Source organism: Dermacentor andersoni, chromosome 9 (genome assembly GCF_023375885.2).
Source record: "Dermacentor andersoni chromosome 9, qqDerAnde1_hic_scaffold, whole genome shotgun sequence".
Taxonomy (NCBI): domain Eukaryota; kingdom Metazoa; phylum Arthropoda; class Arachnida; order Ixodida; family Ixodidae; genus Dermacentor; species Dermacentor andersoni.
The window spans coordinates 24,175,623-24,194,861 of NC_092822.1; the positions used below are offsets into that span (position 1 = coordinate 24,175,623).

At 49.2% G+C, this 19,239-nt stretch overlaps 2 protein-coding genes across 2 annotated transcripts; one reads left to right on the plus strand and one right to left on the minus strand.

Annotated features, from left to right (window-relative positions):
- The first annotated feature begins 697 nt into the window (after positions 1-697).
- Positions 698-3,568, plus strand: LOC129383712 (uncharacterized). Its single transcript, XM_055068384.2, has 2 exons — positions 698-2,863; positions 3,204-3,568. Exons 1-2 carry the CDS (start codon positions 748-750, stop codon positions 3,365-3,367), a joined length of 2,280 nt encoding a protein of 759 aa, XP_054924359.2. The 5' UTR covers positions 698-747; the 3' UTR covers positions 3,368-3,568.
- Positions 3,569-5,736: 2,168 nt separating this feature from the next.
- On the minus strand, positions 5,737-18,857 carry LOC126527304 (serine/threonine-protein kinase haspin-like). The gene is made up of 7 exons (XM_072284362.1): positions 18,820-18,857; positions 17,135-17,287; positions 15,660-15,766; positions 13,779-13,852; positions 10,801-11,032; positions 7,741-7,840; positions 5,737-6,353 (listed from the first exon to the last, which is right to left on the minus strand). Exons 1-7 carry the CDS (start codon positions 18,855-18,857, stop codon positions 6,050-6,052), a joined length of 1,008 nt encoding a protein of 335 aa, XP_072140463.1. The 3' UTR covers positions 5,737-6,049.
- Between the last annotated feature and the right edge of the window lie 382 nt (positions 18,858-19,239).

Consider the following 19,239-nt stretch of genomic DNA (forward strand, 5'->3'; position numbering starts at 1 on the left):
GCGTTATATCGCATGCTTAAAATAAATCATACACGCATCAAGAAGGCATGGATAACGGAAACTAAACAAATCCGGCACAAGACGCTCGGAGGCTCGAGCCTACAGCGTTTTAGTGCAGTATGCTCACCGATTAGCGGTCAAAAATTTCGCACAGTCACTGCCGTGGCGCCTACGTCACAGATGTCTGCAGGATATTATTAGAGTTTTAAAGATTATTTGCTACATACGCCTTGCGGCAAGTCTCCAGAAGAACAAACCTGTTCGATCTACAGATATATTTATCTGGCGGATACATCAGGTGGTGAGGTTGAAAGCCACGCCCTTCGTGCCACTCCAGCTATTTCATAACTTTTTTTTTACCAAAGAAATCAGATAAACACAGAAAAAAATATGTTGGATGATGCGATGTCACAGTTAAGCGCAAGGTTAAAAAAAGGAAAAGATAAATAAAGATAAAGTTCTGACGCACACACACAGCGCTTTATTTTTTCCTTCATTTTGCCCACTTCACCGCCGCCCCGTCCGGCTGGCAAACTTGGCGGAACACACAGCATGCGCTGGCTCGTCGCTAGCGCCAATCGAGACAGCAGGGAAGAATAAAAATATTAGTAGAGTTAAGGTCAAGCTGCTGCCTTTCCTCCTCCCCGCTCGCGAAGCGGTTTATATAACCGCAGCGCGCGGGTACCCCTCACCGCTGTTATCGTACGTGGAACGCGCGGGTGCCGGTAACCGGGGGAGCTCGAAGATATGGGCGCGCCGAAGATTTTATCCCTACTTTTAGCGACGCTCCTCTCGGATTCCGTCGTCTGCGGCCGTCGCGCCGAACGCGGACTCTCCAAAGGCGCCAGCGCTTCGGAAATCTCCTCGAGCCACGGAAGAACGTTCGCGCACTTCGACAGTTCTCCGGCCCTGACGCACCTCGAGTTCGACGAGGGTTCCCCCTCGAACGCGCACCACCACGGCGGCGATCCGGGCGCCGTCTTCCCGCCCGAGCCGCACCCGGGTTCGGCGTTCGGCCAGTACGACTACGCGCCGTACGATCGGAACTACCCCCAATGGCACCAGCTTCACTCCTTTCACGAGCAAGACGTCGACGCAGCACCGCCGTTCTGGCAGACGCACGGCGAGGAGACGGAGACGAAGCAACCCGCGAGCGCGCACTCGACAGATGCCGGCAGAGAGACCGTCGACCTCTCAGAGTTCGACCCCACCCACTCGTTTTTCTGGAGCATGTTCACGGATTCGTCGGACACCGGCGACGGTACCAAGTCCTCTCAGCCCGCGGCTTCCCCGACCGAAGCCATCGGCTCTTCTGCCGACAAGGACTCGAGAAACGCGAGCACCGCGCCCGGAGAAGCGCACGCTGTTTCGAAGTCTGTTCCGCGCGAATTGTACGGGCACCACGTGGCCGGCAAGGCGGCCGGAAACTGGGCGCCACTCGCGAGTGCGTCTCAAGTGCAGCACGGCGACGGTAACACAGCTACTCCTAACCCAGGCTCGCCGACTGGCGGTAATGAGTTGACTCGGACTACAACGAACCCCAGCGTTCGACGGGAGACTGGCGCCTTCCTTCGGACCACGTCACCCGCAATGGGCGTCGCTAAAGACTCTTCGGAACCGCCCACTCGACCCGACTTGCCGACAGGGGCGGACTCTACTCGGGGTGCAGCAGCCGTCCCGGACGTTTCGAGGACCACTGCTGCTTTCGGAGAGCCCGGTTTCGCGGATGCTGATCCGAATTTCGTCGATGGAAACACAGCTGCCCACACTACGCGAGGTGCGACCTCAACAGCCGCCGGTGCTAGCGCTGAAGCCACGTCTTCGACTGTGCCAGCTCCTGCGCCCGAGGACTTCGTCCCGCGCCAGGCTGCCGCAGAGACGGTTGCTTCGTCTTCGAAGCCCGCCGGCGGCTTCGCGCAGCTTCCCACTCCGACCGAATCAGGCGGTGGTACTGACAAAATCGTGGAGACCACTACTGGACGTGCCTTCACGCACGCAACAACCGCAAGCCGTCCTGCCCACCCCGCAAACGAAACGGAGATTCCAGCTACGCAGTCTGCCTCCAAAAACACTCCTCCTAACGCGTCGCAGACTTTACCTTCCAGACTTCCTGAAAGCACCGAACCGCCCAAGCTTGCGACGTCCCCGCGAGATACGGTGACCCCGGTTCAGCATATCGTCTTTAGAAACGAATCTTCGGACTTGACGACTACACAGGCTACTACGAATTCGTCTGCAGTCTCTGAAATCGCCGGACTCCTGTCTGACCGCCTCGAGACGACGACTTCGCTTGCCACCACTAGCACTGCCCACGACAGGCGGTTGCAGAACGGCACCGCTGCGCCTTTGCCGCGAGTCCCGGGAGAAAACGGCAATGAGACTTCTACTGCATTCACGCGGCCCGTCGAGTCATCGACGTCCCGCCAAACTTTCCCAACGGTAACCGCTGGCCTGCGTCGACAAGCGACCACCGCCTCGAGCCCCACAACCGCGGAGCCGACGCGAGACTTACCAACCGTACTTAAAGTCGAAGCTCCGCCGGCACAAGCAACGCCAGCGAGGAACGCGGGGTTCAAACAAACTCTTCCTCCCGCGCCCCCTGTCGGTCCTCCGAAGACCGCGAGGCCCCCGGTTACGGCCGACGCTTACGTCAGACCGATCACTCAGCACGGCGTGCACGAGTTCGTGCCTCAGCGCCACCGGGACGTGGAGGATTACTTCTACCACCCCCGCCACCAGTCCGGCCGCGTGGAGGACCACGACGAATTGCGTCAGAGCCAGTGCGGCAAGTGCCAGCGCAGGCTCCACTACTGCGTGCAGAAGTGCTTCGCGCATCACAGCTGCGAGGCAGAGACGAATCCAGGTAAGGCTGCGTTCGGGAAAGCCTGGTTCATCAATGGCACGTCACTACGTTACCAAGCTAGTTGAACTAGTTACCAAGCTAGTTGAACTAGTTACCAAGCTAGTTGAACAGCTAGTTGAATTTTTTCCCTTTTACTGACCACGGTAGCTGTGCCTGTGGCTCGTTGTGCAGCCGGTTGCTACCGACCGGCTACCGACTTCCTCCATTTTCCTATAGTGACCGATTACTATGCTATACTGTTATGTACGATGCAGCGCTCCTGCACTATGCCGAGCCTCTCTCTCAACCACTGCCGCCGGCTTAGACGGAGGTTTGTAAACTTAATCCTTTCTCCCTGCAGAGCTCACCTGTCCCCGGATCAACGCCCCCTGCATGCCCCCGTACAAGCACGAGGTGGACCAGTGCCGCCACAGCGGCGACTGCGAGAGCGCCAACCACCTCTGCTGCCTGGTCGGCTGCTCCCGACGCTGCGTGCACGGTGTGCCGGTTCGAACCCAGCATTAGGCCTACTTCGTCAACCACGTGACGGACACGTGCCACCTTCAACCGCACGCGTGCGAGCTTACGTCCACTCATCACATACACTCGCTGATCTTAAAATTGTGAGGGTTAATATACTTTCACGCGTCTAAATATAAGATGGGCCTGCGCTTTATCGCAGGCGTTTTACTCGTTTTTTCCAGAAATAAAATGTTTTATCCGCGCTGTCTCGCTCTGTTTTTTTTTTCTTTCGCATAGTTCTTTGCATGTGTGCGGTGCTGCTGACTTAATGCCTCTTCGTCGCAGCGAAGCGTGACACAAAGCGAGAACGAAGGTTTTTCCGGTACAGCTGCCTGTGCACAACCCATGAAGGCTATCGCTCGTGCGGCCCGGGTGAAACAACATTTGCAGACGGACCTATTTGCGGGCATTCAAAATATGTTGCCTAGACACTGCGGCCAGAAGACAAGCCCCAGTAGAAGTGCAATTGTACTACACCTTTATTTCAGAGCCAAAAGATAAAATAAAGCCGCTTAAGAGGTGCATGGACACACGCACTCGTGTGCGAACATAGTATCACTTTCCAAAGCGAATGGAATATCGAATTATCAAACGCCAATTTCATCATTAATACAAAACGATCGTCGCATCCTAGAACATTCGTAACGTTGTCGTTACACAGCACGTTATAAAGGGCTTTCAAAAGCACAAACGTAGCATTATGAAGAAAAAAGAAAATAAGCGGCTTGTACGCATACTCTAGACACTGCCGCGATTGCTAATGATAGCGGTTTCGTCTAAAAAAAAATTCTGACAAGGTCTCGGAACCTTGTTCGCGGCGGGTGCCCAGACCCACTGAACAGACGCCGGACTCAAATCTGGTTGATTTGAAAATAAAAGTTTACGCTCCCTCTCTGGCTCTGACCGACGTGGCGTGATCCACTACGTAACTTGCCGCGTTTTTCTGTCGACTAGTCGCCGGGATAAAATTCGTGGAAATTTCGTTCCTATTTCATGTTTGATCACGCACATGCAGGTGGCGATATTTAGCGTTAGTAGGCGATTCGAAAAAAATATATTTAAAAGACGTTCCTACTTTCGAATAGCGGCTATTCGATTCGAAGGCCGAATCGAATTGGGCAATTTCTTTATTCTGAAGCTTCGAATATTCGCACATCCTCATACAAACGAGCAAAAGCACACGCGAACGACGGCACCGACGTTCTTGCTTCACTTAACAGAATGGACATCATAGAATAATTAAGCACTAGTCTGTTACAACAGATTATAATGACTATCGGGCGGCACCTACGTGCAGGTGCATCAATAGGGTGCCTCGATGCGCGCGACCTCCCAGCGCATCGAGGCACCCTCTATGCATCGCTGGGAGTCTGAACACAACGTCCATGCGGGCTGCGCTTCAAGCTAGCGGGACAAGTGGTCAGGCGAATAATTGTAAGTTTCATCGTTACGTATACGTGCACGGGCCCTGCCCCGATGAACGGACCGTGCTTATCATGCCAGAGCGCCAGCATGGCGCTCTGGCATGTTCTTTTTTTTTTTTTAAGGAAGATGTTCATACGAAAAGCACGGTTGTTTCTTTCTTCGAAGTACCTGCACCAAGAAAAAAAAAAATCAGTTCTTTTAGCTCGCGCACGCAAATCCTATAGCAACCGATAAAAAGAGGGATTGTCTCTTCTTCCAGGCAAAACAGACAGCCACCTGGAGCGGCACTTCGAGAAGGGCTCGGCGTGTACTTGGCTACCCAGCTTCAACAGCAGGTCACAGAGAACGTTACATTTCGTTTAATGCAAACGGGATTCCATTTGGCATTCTTATTCGCTCCCTCTTTTACGGTCCGTAGTAACGCACGGCACAATGAACTGATACTCGAAAAACCTGTTCGCTTTCTTTTTTTCCTTGGCAATTGCATTACGCCTCGCAAAGCGACGTTTAAGAATGTTCGATAATATACACGTAAATCTGGTAGAATGGGAAGGGGGAATCTATCATTTGGCGTTGCCTGGTTCGGCAAAAATACCTTGAAACGCCGCTGTTAATAATGAGGGTAAAATTTTAAATCGATGCCCAGCCCTATGCCGAGCAGGCTTGCAGTATAAGGAGGACTTCCTTTTCTCGGCGCGCCATTATCAAGCTTTAGATAGTCCGCGGTGAGAACTAAACGTGGAAGCCATGAATAGCCCCAGTAGGGGCAAGTTAAAAGATCCCCTAGTGACCAAAATTTATCCGGAGCCCCCCCCCCCCCCCCCCCCCCCTACGGCGTGCCTCATAATCAAATCGTCCTTTTGGCACGTAAAATCCCGGAAAACCAGAATCGTAGTGCTTCTATGGTGGAGCCATCTTTTCCCGGGGGGGGGGGGGGGGGGGGGGGGGGTTGCGGGAACTGGCGAAAAAAAAAAAGAGAAAAAAAAAAAGAAAAGGAAACCACAGAACGACCACAATAACGGTCAGCCTGTTCGCATCGCGTGCTCGCCGCCAGTATTCTTCGCTCGTCGTAGCTTTGTCGTCAGCGGTCACGTGGTCGAACCCGCGGCCTGCCGTGCCGACAGATGGGTGGCTACAGGGGTCGACACCACGTGCACTTATTCTAAATGGGTGCACGAGAGAGAGAGAAACGAATCTGGTTTTATGATGCCGGACACTTTTAAGCATACACATTCAGCAAGGTCAGGCTCGTACGTCTATCTATCTGTTCTCGCCCACGAGAGACGACAACGATCTCGTCACGAAGCGGCCCAGCTTCGCGACGACTGCCGAAGAAGAAAACCGCGTTCGCGACGCGTCGTCCCGGCTTGCGAACGCGCTGCGCGCGAAGAGGGCGACGCTGGGGAACCACGGGAGCTGGAACTTCCACTCCAGGAACGCGTTCCAGTCCGCCTCCTCCTCGCCGCTGTGGTGGCGGTCCACCGCGACACGCTCGGCCAGCTCGCGGGTCACGTGGTAGGCGAACAGCACGTTTGTCCTCGGACAGTGGGAGCCCCAGCCGTCGCTGCGAGGGTCGCAGCAAGCGGTGAGTGCGCGTGACGTCATGTCGCACCCCCCCCCCCCCTGCTGTATGGGGTTTGTGTGTGTGTGTCTGGGGCATGACGTCAGTTCGCACCCCGCGTGATGTACGGGGGTGTGTGTATGTCCGGGGCAGCGTCCCAACACACTCCAGTATTGCATCTTGAATATGTACATAACACACATGTAGTACAGTCACCGGCAAAAGTTTACGGGGCATGGGTTTCACGACAAATGCGGATTTCTGATCTGTTAAGGCGTAGCGCTTCTAATTTAATGGATCGCATTGTAGTTCGCAAGGACTGCAACGAATCAAAGCTTTTCATTTAAGAGGCTACGTGCACAGGCTTCGCGGAAAATCTGGCCCTTTCGCAAATGCCGCGTCTCGTAAACTTTTGCGGGTGACTGTACGTAGGAAAAGAGACAGGCCGCGAGCGCCCTTTCACTGTTCTTGTCCGTGTTCCTATATAGGTATGTGTGTGCTGGTAACGCATTCTAGACGCAACCTTAAACAAATCGCCCGCTCTTCGACCTTTGCACTCTGCTAATGCTGACTGTCAACACGCGCCGTCACCATTGTGACGAGCACGTGGCGGCCCCTTGCCATAATCTTCGTTGGCCCACCGAGCCTGGCGGGCCACCGAATATCATGTCGAGGGGGCGTCGCATGCTCGTCGCGGCAACCATCATTTATTATTTACGAAGCAAGAAGAAAGGAAAGGAATAGGGTGGAGCATTGCGCAACAAAATTGAAGCCAGGAAACACGCAAAAAAGAACGAAAAGACAGAAAAAAAGAAGAGGAAAAAAAAAAACAAGGACAGGTCAATTTTCTTTTTTCTTCGTCTTTTTTCTTGCCCTGTCTTGTCCCTTGTTTTTCTTTTTCCTTTCTTTTTTTCTGTCTTTTCATTTTTCTTGCGTGTTTTTCTTTCTCTACCTAAATGATGTAAAGATTCTGTCGCGAGAATCCACTGCATCCCTTGAAGGTCGGTCCACCGCCGCAAGGGGACTAAACATCAATAATTTATTGTCATTTAAAACTCTCATAGCCTGGATTCATAGGCGGCTGAAGAAAAACATCTCATTTGCGCTTAGAAATACTTTTAGTGAACTTAGAACGTCAGAAATCACTTTAGCGCCAAGCCCAGGGTGACCTCTTCGGGCTCGTTATGAAAAACTGAAACGGGCAATGCCTTCACAGCCGCATACAAGCGTCGTCGCGTTCAGATTTATAGGACCTCACACGTCACGATATCGCGACGACAGCCTAGAATGATCAAAATATTACCAACTCTTTACTTGGAAGCGGAATGCGCTGCTTGGAGATGCAAACGCATCGGCAAAAGCAACGGCGACGTTCAGGACACTGCCCTACCTCATATCTTCCCCGATCATCCTGTGAATGTCCTTCAGCGCGCCGTCCTTGTCGCAGTCTTCCCAAAGCGGCTGCGGATCGGTAAACTCGGTTTCTCCGTCTGCAGGAAGGGGGCGCCCGTTACACGAAGAGAAAAACGGTATAATAGCTCTGCTCTTGTTTCGAACGTTTAAGAGGAAGCTTTAACTCGGGTGCTCCCATCCAAATACATGCAAAAGGAGAATTAGTTTTTTCTCGGCCACCACTGTACCAAATTTGATGACGGTTCTTGCATTTGAAAGAAAAACTTAAAATCTAGTGACTGTTGGTTTCGAATTTTCGATTTAGGTCGTCAATTTTTTATTAAAAACTGGCGAAAATCGCAAACTTTCAGAAAACGAAACTATCAAGTTTACAACTCTTGAACTCGGCAACGAGAGGTGATGTCACAATTCTGTGAATTGCATCTAAAAGTACATCTAAAGCGGACAAAATTTATATATTTCACATGAATTTAAAAGAATTTACTAATACAGAAATACAGATTTTGCAGAACCCTAGTACACGACGTAACAAATTCACGTAACATATAAATTGACATATAGAATTTGTCCACTTTGAATGATCTAATGGAGGCCGTTTACATAACCGCGATACCTTTTCTTCATGCAGAGCTATTAATGTGAAAACGTCGTGCTTCTATTTTTTTTCGAACTTTCGAATTTTTGAAAATCGTTTTAACAAAATTCAGGCCCGACATCGAAATTCCGCTTCCAACCGTCACCAGAATTTAACTTTCTCTCTCAAATGCAACAAATTTTATTAAAATAGGTCCAAGGGCTATCTCAGAAAAACGTTTCTGCGTTTTACATGTATTTGCATAGGCCGCATCGGAGTTGAGCCCGAGCTAAAGCTTCCTCTTAAGGAGGACTGACACATATATTAAAGTTGTAGACACTCTAACAAATGCTTCTCACACGCGAAAGGAAGACACTCACCAACTTTGAAGGCTCGGAAACAGTTATAAGATATTTTAATTAGGTACCATAAGGTTGGTCTCGAAATGTCACACCTTACGTCATCCACATTATCGTGACTTCATGGCACAAAGCAAAACTTGCTGACGTCGTGTAGCAATAAGGCTAGCTATTTATGCCGTTGCTCATTAAAAAACTAAATAGCAAGGGTGCTGCTCGCGCTTCTTTTAGCTTTGCTCGTGTGTGGCAGCCGGAGCAAGTCACTGTATCATGGCGCCATGACGCATCCATCTCCTCGACACCGAAATCGAAACTGGTTTTTAAAAGCAAAACAAGTATTACAGCCGATGCCGGTTAATACGACCTCGGTTAATTCGAACGCAGTGGAAAGTCCTGGCGAGACACTATGCATTGCTATTGAAGAAAAACTCGTCTATTTCGAACGCGAAATCATGCCGTTTCGGTTAATTCGACCCCCGCCCTCACGCGAGCAGCGATTACTGAAACCCAAGGAATTCAGCAGACGGGGCTACTACTTCCCTAGCGTTTAAGTTGTTTCCCTAGGCGTGAAGCTGGCGCTCCTTCAGACCGTGAAGCCATCCGTTGCTGCTTGCTTAAAGGGACACCAAATCAAAACAATAAATCAGTTTATACTGATAAAGCGTTGTTTGAGAACTCTGCAGGCGGACATTCCAAAATGATAGAATATTAGATGAGAAAAATGGTCAATGTATCAGTATTTGAATTTCGCGCCGAAACCCCGACGCCGGTACGTCAGTGTGACGTCAGGGATTCCAAGGTATGTTTTCGTATTTCGGCCGCGTTGGCTAAGGTTCACCAAACTTACCATGTTTAATATTTGGTTCCTTTGGAACACAACGCAGTTAATCTGTACTGCTAAATAAGTAAGTAGGCCCTAGAAGACGCTATAAAAATCCATGACCTCACAGCGACCTGGTGCGGGAAGTTCAAGGAGTGTCGCCACATATATTTCGTTTTTGCGCTTTTTCTTGCTTACTAAGCGTCTTATCGTGGTAAGATTGGTGTTTTTGATGTTGTAGAAGGGTAATTTAATGATGCAGAAGAATCACCTTTCTCTTTAGTGCCCCTTTAATGTCGCGTTACGACCCCATATTCAACAGACTGCTTTATCTGTTCAGCATGGTGTAGCGTGGCAATCGCACAGCACTGCCCCCCATCGAGTTCAAGAACTAAATTCTTCAGGATTATTTCTTTATTTTAATAGACTTGAATTGGTTCAATTTGCCGCCGTATTGTTAATTCGACCTTTCGGATAATTCGACCAAATCTTGCAGTCCAGCAAGGGTGCGATTCACGCAGTCCACAATGGCGGCGACTGGGGCGAGTTGATATTCCATGAAGTTTTCTTGGCCGTAGGTCCACACGGTATAGGTGAACGAAGAATACTTAAAAAAATGTCATGAAACAAGAAACAGCTAGGAGACAGGCAGCGCTTAACTTCCACCGAACGTGACACCTGTGAATTGCTTTTACACTTAAGCGAACAGAACGACAAAAAAGAAAAAAAAACGCGGCTCATTCGACACGTGCCTACAGAATACGAAGAAATTCGCAAATTCCTCGCACGACAAAGACACAGACGGCGAGAGCTCACGCACATCTCTTCAAATTTTATTACGGCTTCTGCTTCTGCCATCTCACGTGTCCGATCTCAGCGTGCGATCGCAATGTGTTAACAGCGGTAAACAAAGAGACCGCATTTATTTCCCAGCGTAAACGCATTTTCGTCAAAATCGCATGCGCGAACGTGTTCGTAATGGTAAACACGTGAATTGTGATTATCATCCAATCAGTCAGGCGACGTGGCAAGATCGCTACTGCGACTGCGGGAGCTTCTTGAAAACAGCTATGTTGGGCGTCAGTATTTCTGTCATGCGATGGGTCGGAGGGCTTTTCTTTTTCTTTCTTCTTTTTTTTTTGCGCATGCACACCACTCGAGCGAGAGGAACTCTTCAGCAAAAAAGCTGAAACCGATCGATAGCATGGCCTCCGGAACCGGATGGCATACCCAATCGCGCATTGCCCGATCTCGGAGGCTATTCTAAAAAGAAGAAAAATTCACCTATATCCACGCGGGCGGCGCTGAAATCGGCGACGTACGCGACGACTCCTCGGGTTGGGACGTCGAACCGCTTGCCGTCTACCTTCCACTGTACGAACTCCCTCTGCGTAGTCGCGACGTAAACGCTGTCGAGGCTGAGGTGTCGGTGCTCGAAGTTGAGTCCGGCTTCGGCCGCCGCCAGAGTGAGCATGATTTGCCGGAAGATGCTGACCGCCTGCCCAGTGCTCAACACCTGCGCCCGGCAGATTATATATATATATATATATATATATATATATATATATATATAGAGAGAGAGAGAGATAGATAGATAGATAGATAGATAGATAGATAGATAGATAGATAGATAGATAGATAGATAGATAGATAGATAGATAGATAGATAGATAGATAGAGACAGACAGACATCAGGGCACGCGAAGTCATGTGTTGGCGAGGCAGACGTAAGGGACACTAAATAAAAAAAAGCTAAGTCAGTTTAGACCGATAAAGTGTTTTTTGTTATTCGCGGTAATAGGTTATTGGAAGAGAAGATGAATTTTTTTTTTAAATTTCGCGGCGGAACCTGAGCGCTGACGCGTCAGTGTGACGTCACGGATTTCACTTTATCTTCTCCTAGTTGGTCCGCTGTAGCTCAGTAAAAAGTTTTCTAAGCTTGCCAAGTTCTGCCTTTGGTCATTCTAGCACACAAACTGACGTAGCTGATAGATGAAAGTTTGCCCACGTCGAAGGTGTCCAATCGTTCTTTACCAATAGAAAACTATAAGTATAGGCCGCCGTGCAGACGCCGCCAAAATCCATGACGACAGGCCGAGGTGGCCGGTGCGGAAACATCGAGCCGCCCGCGTTTTCTGTTTGTGCGTCTTTTCTTGCTTTACCAAGCCTTCTCTCACCGTGAGTGTGGCTTTTATTTTAATTAATTTATTTCTCTGAAAGGGGGAGTTGGATTGTAAAGGGTACTGCAATGCACTAATACAGCTTTATTATTCTTGAGAAAAATAAGCCGAGCTGTATTAATATTTTACACTTCAAAATTACCGCTGTTCTCCTCCCCCCCCCCCCCCCCCCGCCTGCCCCGAAAATAAAGAGAAAGAAACGCGAGAAAATGCTTAGCAAGCCCAGAAAAGACGCATAAGCGAATAACTGCACTAAAATAATTTACACCCTTAAAGGTGAAAAGGGCGTAAATGTGTCTATAACTCGCACCCCTAGTGTCAGTTATATAAATCCCACCCTAATGGTGTGAGTTATAGAGACATTTACACCTTTTTTCATTTTAAGGGTGCAAATTATTTTAGTGTAGTGGGGACGCCGCCTCGACGTTCTCACACGAGCTCGCCGTAACGTCGACACGGATTTTGACGGCGTCCGCTGCGGCCTATTGGTTATCGAATGAACACATCGTTGCGCTAACAGGAAAATAAGGATTTAGGAGAGCAAGTAAGAAACAATAGGTCAGCCCTCGACCTATCGTTTCTTACTTGCCCTCCTAAGTCCTTATTTTCCTGTTAGCGCAACAATGTACTCATTAGATCTCAACCAACTCGCCCAGCAACAAGTTCTACTCAACTATTAGTTATTATTGCGATAAAAATTATATGGACACGCCAGGCGCATTTCTGCCGTCGGCGTCGCCGTGAGGTTCCGCATAAAGCCCAAGTGCGATAAAATCATCGCCGCGCGCCGTGTGCTATATGTGCGAGTGAAAGCATGCCAAGGTGAGCCGGCGAACGCGGTTCAATCTCGCGTGCTCGAGCGAGGAGCGCAGGGAGGAAGCGTGCCGTCTTTCGTCGGGCGCAAGGCTCCCGGGGGAGGGTACGGGGGGGGGAGGGGGCGTTCTACTTCGGGCGGCCATGGGCCGTTGTATTTCGATAGCCATCTTCGACGGGGACACAGACCGCTTCGCGCTGTGCTTCCGCGACTTAGTTCGCCTTGATGCGCAGCACGAAGGTCAATTCGCTCGCTGCTGCTGCCGCGCTTCCTCGCTCCAGCGTTCTGACAGCGAGTTTCCGCGCTCATCGAGTGAGGCGTGTTCATGTTTGCTTGTGTGCGCGTGACGCCATGCTTGTTAATTTAGTTAGTATGCCTACGTTCGCAAGTTTATACGAAAATTACTATTTTTATTTCGTATAGCTGTCCACTAATTTGCTATCGCAATGGGTGCTTCGCCTTTCGGGCGAAACCGCGACTTTTAACGGTAAAGAAGGACTATATTGTATATTATACAATAACCAAAGCCTGAACAATTAGCAAGTTTAAAAGATTTTTTACGGAGGCACGAGCGCCTTTATACGAAAGCAAAAAAAAAAACATCTTTTTTTAATGTTATACAATTGAAACGTACACTACAACATATGCAGAAAAGCCATGATGCCCACCAGTGAACAGTCGCGTGCAATGTGAGCTGCAGCACGGTGCACGTGATTAAAAGGGCCTCAAGTTCACTGTAACAATACCGCACGGCGGTGCCAACATACGAACAATTGAAGAACTAAACACCTTAACACATGGCCTCCGAGATTCGCTAGCGCGCGCTGTCTCGGAAGCCATGCTTTACAATTACCGGTACTTATACCAATTTTTCGTGTGCCGGCATCGCCGTGCAGTCTTGGGCCGAACACGTGCGCCTAGTTCCAGCTCATATTGCACGTGACAGTACACTGATTTATGTTAATGCCTGTTATTAATATTTTTTTCGCTATCTTTGGAGGCGTGATTATTATTATTTTTTTGCCTTAGCAATCTGCTTTTCGAGCTACTAAATTTTCGAAATACGACGTATAATGAGCGCCGTTAGGTGTAGTCGTGACTTGACTGTAAGGAAGGTATGCTGTTTATTTTCTGTTTCAATAACAAATTTGTTTCTTTGTCTGCTTCAGCTAAGGAACGCACTGTTCCTTGTCAGCACCTTTCATGACCTATCGGCTAAACAGAGAGGGTCACGTGACGAGCGCGTCTTAACAGTCAGCGCGATGTACCTGAATTGATGATAGTGGATTTCCGGCGTAGTCCATCTGCAGCACCAGGTAAGGCTGAGGCACTTGACGATAGGCTGAAAGGAGATGTAGGTATACAGCAATTGAATACCTTATTAAAGCAGCCAAACCAATGTGCATTATAAGGCAAACGTTAAAATAACGAGGCTGGAATGCTAGGTTAGCCTTTTTTGGAACCATCTTGACGTTTGCTTTAAGGAAAATCAGAAAATGGTTATTAGCGGAGAAAAATGGTAAGTGACAATCCAACTCCTTCTTCCCAATAAAAATTATCATTTGGAAATCGCGTCGGAGATAACGTCAGTGAACATCCCATATTTCGCGTTTCTTTAAGACATGTGAACGTACCTTCTTTTACACGTGAGGGAAGTTAGGAAGGACGCAAGGGAGAGGAAGCAAGACAGTAGGAGAGAGTCAGGGAAAGGAGGTCGCAGGAAACAATAGGAAAGGCAAGAAAATTATATGCAGATCCTACGCACTGTGGGAATCAATGCATTTAGGGATGAAAGAGAATAACTATCGAAGAGTAAATTCGAGCGAATGTACGTATGAAATTAGCGATAGAAATGATAATGGAAAGATAAAATAGGGAAGCGAAGAAGAGAGAAAGAGAGTAAAGTTTGTTCTTTCTCCTTGAAGTTGATCAAGTCTCTTCATGGTGCTAATCGGCGTTGATGAAGCCGGAGGCAGGTTGGAGGTAAACTTGGAGATATATTGCAGCGAAAATATTTACGCATTCAAATACAGAGTTTGCAAATGAACGCTGATACTCTTCTGCCTTTCCTAAGTTAGAGCGTGGGACAACTGTCCCTACACACGACCAACTGAGTCTCACTGTTCGAACACCAAGTGGTTACAGCCCAGACTAGCATTGCAACGTACGGAGTCTTACTGATCTATCAGTTTAGCGATTACAGCCTAGGCTGAAAGGAATGGGTGTCATACAGCCTTTAATTGCATTTCAGTAAAGAAATTAAAAGGGGAGGTGGCAAGCGCTGGCCCGCCTCGACATTCCCCTAGCCAATGAGGTTACAACTGAATTTAAGCCACCACCTACGGGGTTATGCCTAATCTCGTTAGCAGAGTTGTTAGACTTTTGGCAAGCATTCGGCACTCTTTCCCATCATGGCTCTCTTCTATTCCCACACTCTTAGTGATTCTTCGCTGCATGGCTTTCTAATTTCGGTCGTCACGTTCCGGCGGGATTTCGCCCGCAGGCCCGCTCTCGTAGGATACCAGAAGTGACACGCGCATCGGCAATTTACAAGCGCTCCGTCAGAGGAGCGTGTTTTGTCGAATTCTATACGATGTCACCAAGCTGGCCTCTGTGGGCTTTCGACGACTGGGCTGCTCCCCTTTGGGGAATCCGTGGCACCTTCTCCGCGCAGGTCGCAGACCGCTTGGAAGGCGCTTGCCATTGTGGGTCCTTTGCCATATAGGCATTTAGACCTCACAAAATGGCGCGAGGAGTCATCACACCCCCCCCCCCCCCAACCTTTGGTGACGGTTTCATCACTCCCACATTTATGGTACGGACCAATTGGTAATTAGCCCTGCATTCCAGCGTTTCACGCACAGTCAATTACAGTGCAGAGAGAGAGAGAGAGAAAGAGAGTCGAGAAAGTGCTTGCATACTTTAGTGCGCCACACCGTCTATTCTGCACGTTTGAGATGAGCGGCTTAACAGAGCGAATGGAGGGAGGAATTTCGGGATAGAAATGATAACGGAAGAATGAACGAAAAGTGGGAAGGGACCGGAAGTGCTTGGGGATGGAGTGACGGGAGCGAAGGGATCGCAGGAAGAGGACTCTCGGAGGTAGTGATCATATTCATCCCTAATATTCGGCTAATTCATTCCCTCACCGATTATGTGGTCGACGCTCCTCGGTCTGGCGTCGTGGCGGACTGCGGCGAACTTGAGGCAGGCATCGCTCAATTCCCGCGGGTAGCCATCCCAAACGCATAGAGCCCTATTTGTCCAAAAAACGGGGAGTTGGAAATGAGCATCCATTGCGCGAGCGTTATACGATGTCCACGTGTACGTTCTTATTCTTTATGCATGAAAAGGTTTCGTGCGAAGTTCGTTCAAACGTGTGCAGCGACGTAACTCCTTGAGACGACGGAATTATTACGTTGCAATCAAATGACAGTATTTTTTTAAGCAGCAGACAATTCTCGAAGGCTTTGATACGACGAGCCTTCTGCGACAGTGTTGCGGTCACACGTACGATTTGATACGGAGCACCCACCGAAGCTGCCGTGAGATTGGCGTGTATTTGCCCTCATCCATCCTTCCACCTCACACCACCACCCAACACCTTACAGTGCATTCCATTCTATCTCCTGTGATGCCTGTACCTCCGTCTACCCATCGCGGCTTTGTGCTAACGTTCAAAGTTCGACGTGGTGTCTTTCTTACGAAATGAGTGTTCAATCTGGCGATAACAATTCTAATTGTCGGTGAAGATGGAACGTGCGCAGTCTTTCTTCACATTCAACAGCAGATGCCACGCACTTACCTCGTGAAAAGAACGAATCCCGTGGTGAAATTGTGTCCTCTGTCATCGGTTAGGCGTTCGAGAGCCCTTAAAAAAAAATGAAAGTGGTGTCGTTATGTCAAAAAATTATGACATTCGTCATTATGTCAAGAGTTGTAGGGCGAGTGATGTTTGCGCACGTTTTACTGAATGTCAGTGACGACGGAGAGGGAAACCGGATCAGCAGGTTAGGGGGAAGGGAAGAGGGGAGAGAGGGGTTTTCACACAAGCCGATCGAGGTCGTTTCGTTAAAGGCCGGAACAACGAATTGATTTATCTTGCGAACGAACAATACACTGACAAATTAAACAGAGATGACCCAGAGCGTGTGAGTTTTTGCGTGCTCACCTGGCGACCAGCAAGTGGTTGCAGAGCTACTTCGCGTTAACGCTCAATGTGTTTCCGCGGCTTAGTTCGCCTTGACGGGCAGCACGAAGGTAAATTCGCTCGCTGCTGCTGCCGCACTTACTCGCTCCAGCGTTTGGACAGCGAGTTTGTGCGGTCATCGAGTGAGATGTGCTCGTGCTTGCTTGTGCGCGCGTGACGCCATGCCTGTTAATTTAGTTAGTATGCCTATGTTTACAATTTTATACGATGACAACTATCCATACTTCGTATAGCTGTCCACTAATTTGCTATCGCATTGGATGCTTCGCCTTTCGGGGAAAACCGCGAGTTTTATTTTAACGGTAAACATGAACTACATTGTATATTATACAATGACCAAAGCCTGCACGCGCACATGTGGTTTGCTTTTTTTTCTTTGCCACACAGAGGGCGCGTGCGTTATTGCGTGCTCACCTGGCGACCAGCAAGTGGTTGCAGAGCTGCTTCGCGTAACGGTCAATGTACTCGACGTGCAGGACCTTGAGCACGGCGATTCCGCCCGGCGTTCTGACCCGAAACACGTCCGAGTGTTTTCCCTCGCTCACCTTGGAGACGCTGCGCGCACCCCTGCGGCCGCGCAGTGGTATAGCCTTAGCTAAGCGTTCACGAGCGAGCCTCAATTCAACTGCTATCTCGACTCCACGACGATGATGACGATGATTATCATGATGATGATCATGATGATATTCGCTAATGGCATCCCCCTTTTCACCGCGGTGGCGACAGTCACATAGCTTGTGTGAGTCACTTACGCGTCACCCTGTCGTAATGTAGTTTTTTACTTATCTCTCCCTTCCCTCGTAATGCTATACGCAGGCCTGCGTAACACAGGCCTGTGAAGATCCCCATCTATACCCTGCGTTTTTTCTTCTTCTCTCTAATCGTCCCTTGCTGACATGCATTGTCGACCAGTTAACGCCATCATCACCTTCTAAGCCCAGCTCTTCTGGTATGCGGACGTTCTCTACGCTGTGCTCCGACCACGATGACTTCTAATCAAACCCCCTTTGAAACAGCGTGACTACAAATAGCCACTTAACCCGCCTGAGCTAATAAGGTTTTACTATATCTATTTCAGCCTAGCATTTTTTTTACTACCTCTACATTGATCTTGTGAAGTTATACCTATGCCTCTAACAATACCACCACCATCTCTTCGCTGCCTTTCTTCCAAGAACACTCTAAACTTATCCTGCTTATCTTGACCTCTGGCCAGCTAATGCTCCCATCCACTTTGAATACCAGCGCTTCTTGGAAGGTGCACGATCCCTACACTGTAAAATAATTTACACTCTTAAATTGAGAAAGGGTGTAATTGCGCCAGTAACTCACACCCTTAGGGTGTTCAAATAACGGACCCTCTAATGATGTGAGTTACCTGTATAGACACATTTACACCTTTTTTCACTTTTAAGGGCGTAAATTATTTTACAGTGTACGGTTCGTGCTGCGTGTACATTTTTGCATTCCATTACAATGTGCGGAGTGGTCTCAGAAATGTTCTTCCATGCAACAGACACGTGCTCACCCTGTTACGAATACGTGTTTCTGTGTGTTCCTCTCCTCAAGCAGCCATCTCGGGACTCAAAAGCAAGGCACTGTCATTAGTGTGAATGACCTTACATTTTATTTCCTGATTTCTTGGTTGACGTCTTTGTAAAGCTCTACGAATTTTTTTTTCTTTTTGCTTTCCAACCTTCGCGTCCAATTTACAATCTCTATTTTTACAACCCCGTGCTTTTTGATGACTCCACATTAACTAAGTAGTAGTGCGGAAGCTCTCCTTAGATGATGTTGATTATTATTATTTTTATTGGCATCAGCTTCGAAACAGGGCGGCGACAAATAGTCACTAAGCCTTGTTTTTTTATATACATACAATCAGGTTTTACTATACATCTATGCGTTCGAGCTGGGCGGCGGAATTATGTACGTGGTAATCCCACTGCCACCAGCTTGAGGCAGAAAGCGAGGCACACGGGGAAAGAGAACGAATCCAGCTCCGGTACGATGGGGTCGCAACACAGGCAGCGTCTTCTTTCACTCCTCGGACGCCATGCCCTGCCTCGGAAGCCCTCAATAAACTGTACACGCTCTACCTGGACCTTGTAGTCTCCACAAATGTTGATGTTTGCATGTAAACGTTACAAATAGCACTTTCCATGCAAAAGCGTCAAATGACTCATTGAGCGAGAAACTCCGGCGGCGTCTGTAGCAGCGAAACGGCACCTAAATTCCCATTCGCCGCGACGTCACGTTACGAGCGCGCCTGGGCGCTCGTGCTCGTGACGCTGGCTCGGGCCTCAACGGAGCAGAGCGGGCGAAGCGGAAAGCCCGCTGCTTCGCTAGCGCGCCAGGTGCTGCGTGAGGGTAGAGGGCACGCGTCGCCGTATGTGCTCCATCGAGGGGCAATGGTGACGTGGCGTCGAAGCGCGCTGGTGACGTAGCATCGCCGCGACGCCACGTCATCAGCGCGCCTCGACGCCACGTCACCAGTGCCCCGTTGGTGGCCGCTGCTG

What these genes read in the sequence shown, in the direction of transcription:
- LOC129383712 (XM_055068384.2), top strand. Translation starts at nt 748, where the DNA reads ATGGGCGCGCCGAAGATTTTATCCCTACTTTTAGCGACGCTCCTCTCG. An exon ending in CGAGGCAGAGACGAATCCAG is followed by an intron (nt 2,864 to 3,203) that starts GTAAGGCTGCGT and finishes TTCTCCCTGCAG; the next exon opens with AGCTCACCTGTCCCCGGATC.
- LOC126527304 (XM_072284362.1), bottom strand. Translation starts at nt 18,857, where the DNA reads ATGCAAACATCAACATTTGTGGAGACTACAAGGTCCAG. An exon ending in GAGCGTCGACCACATAATCG is followed by an intron (nt 13,853 to 15,659) that starts GTGAGGGAATGA and finishes ATCTCCTTTCAG; the next exon opens with CCTATCGTCAAGTGCCTCAG. An exon ending in CGCCGCCCGCGTGGATATAG is followed by an intron (nt 7,841 to 10,800) that starts GTGAATTTTTCT and finishes CCCTTCCTGCAG; the next exon opens with ACGGAGAAACCGAGTTTACC.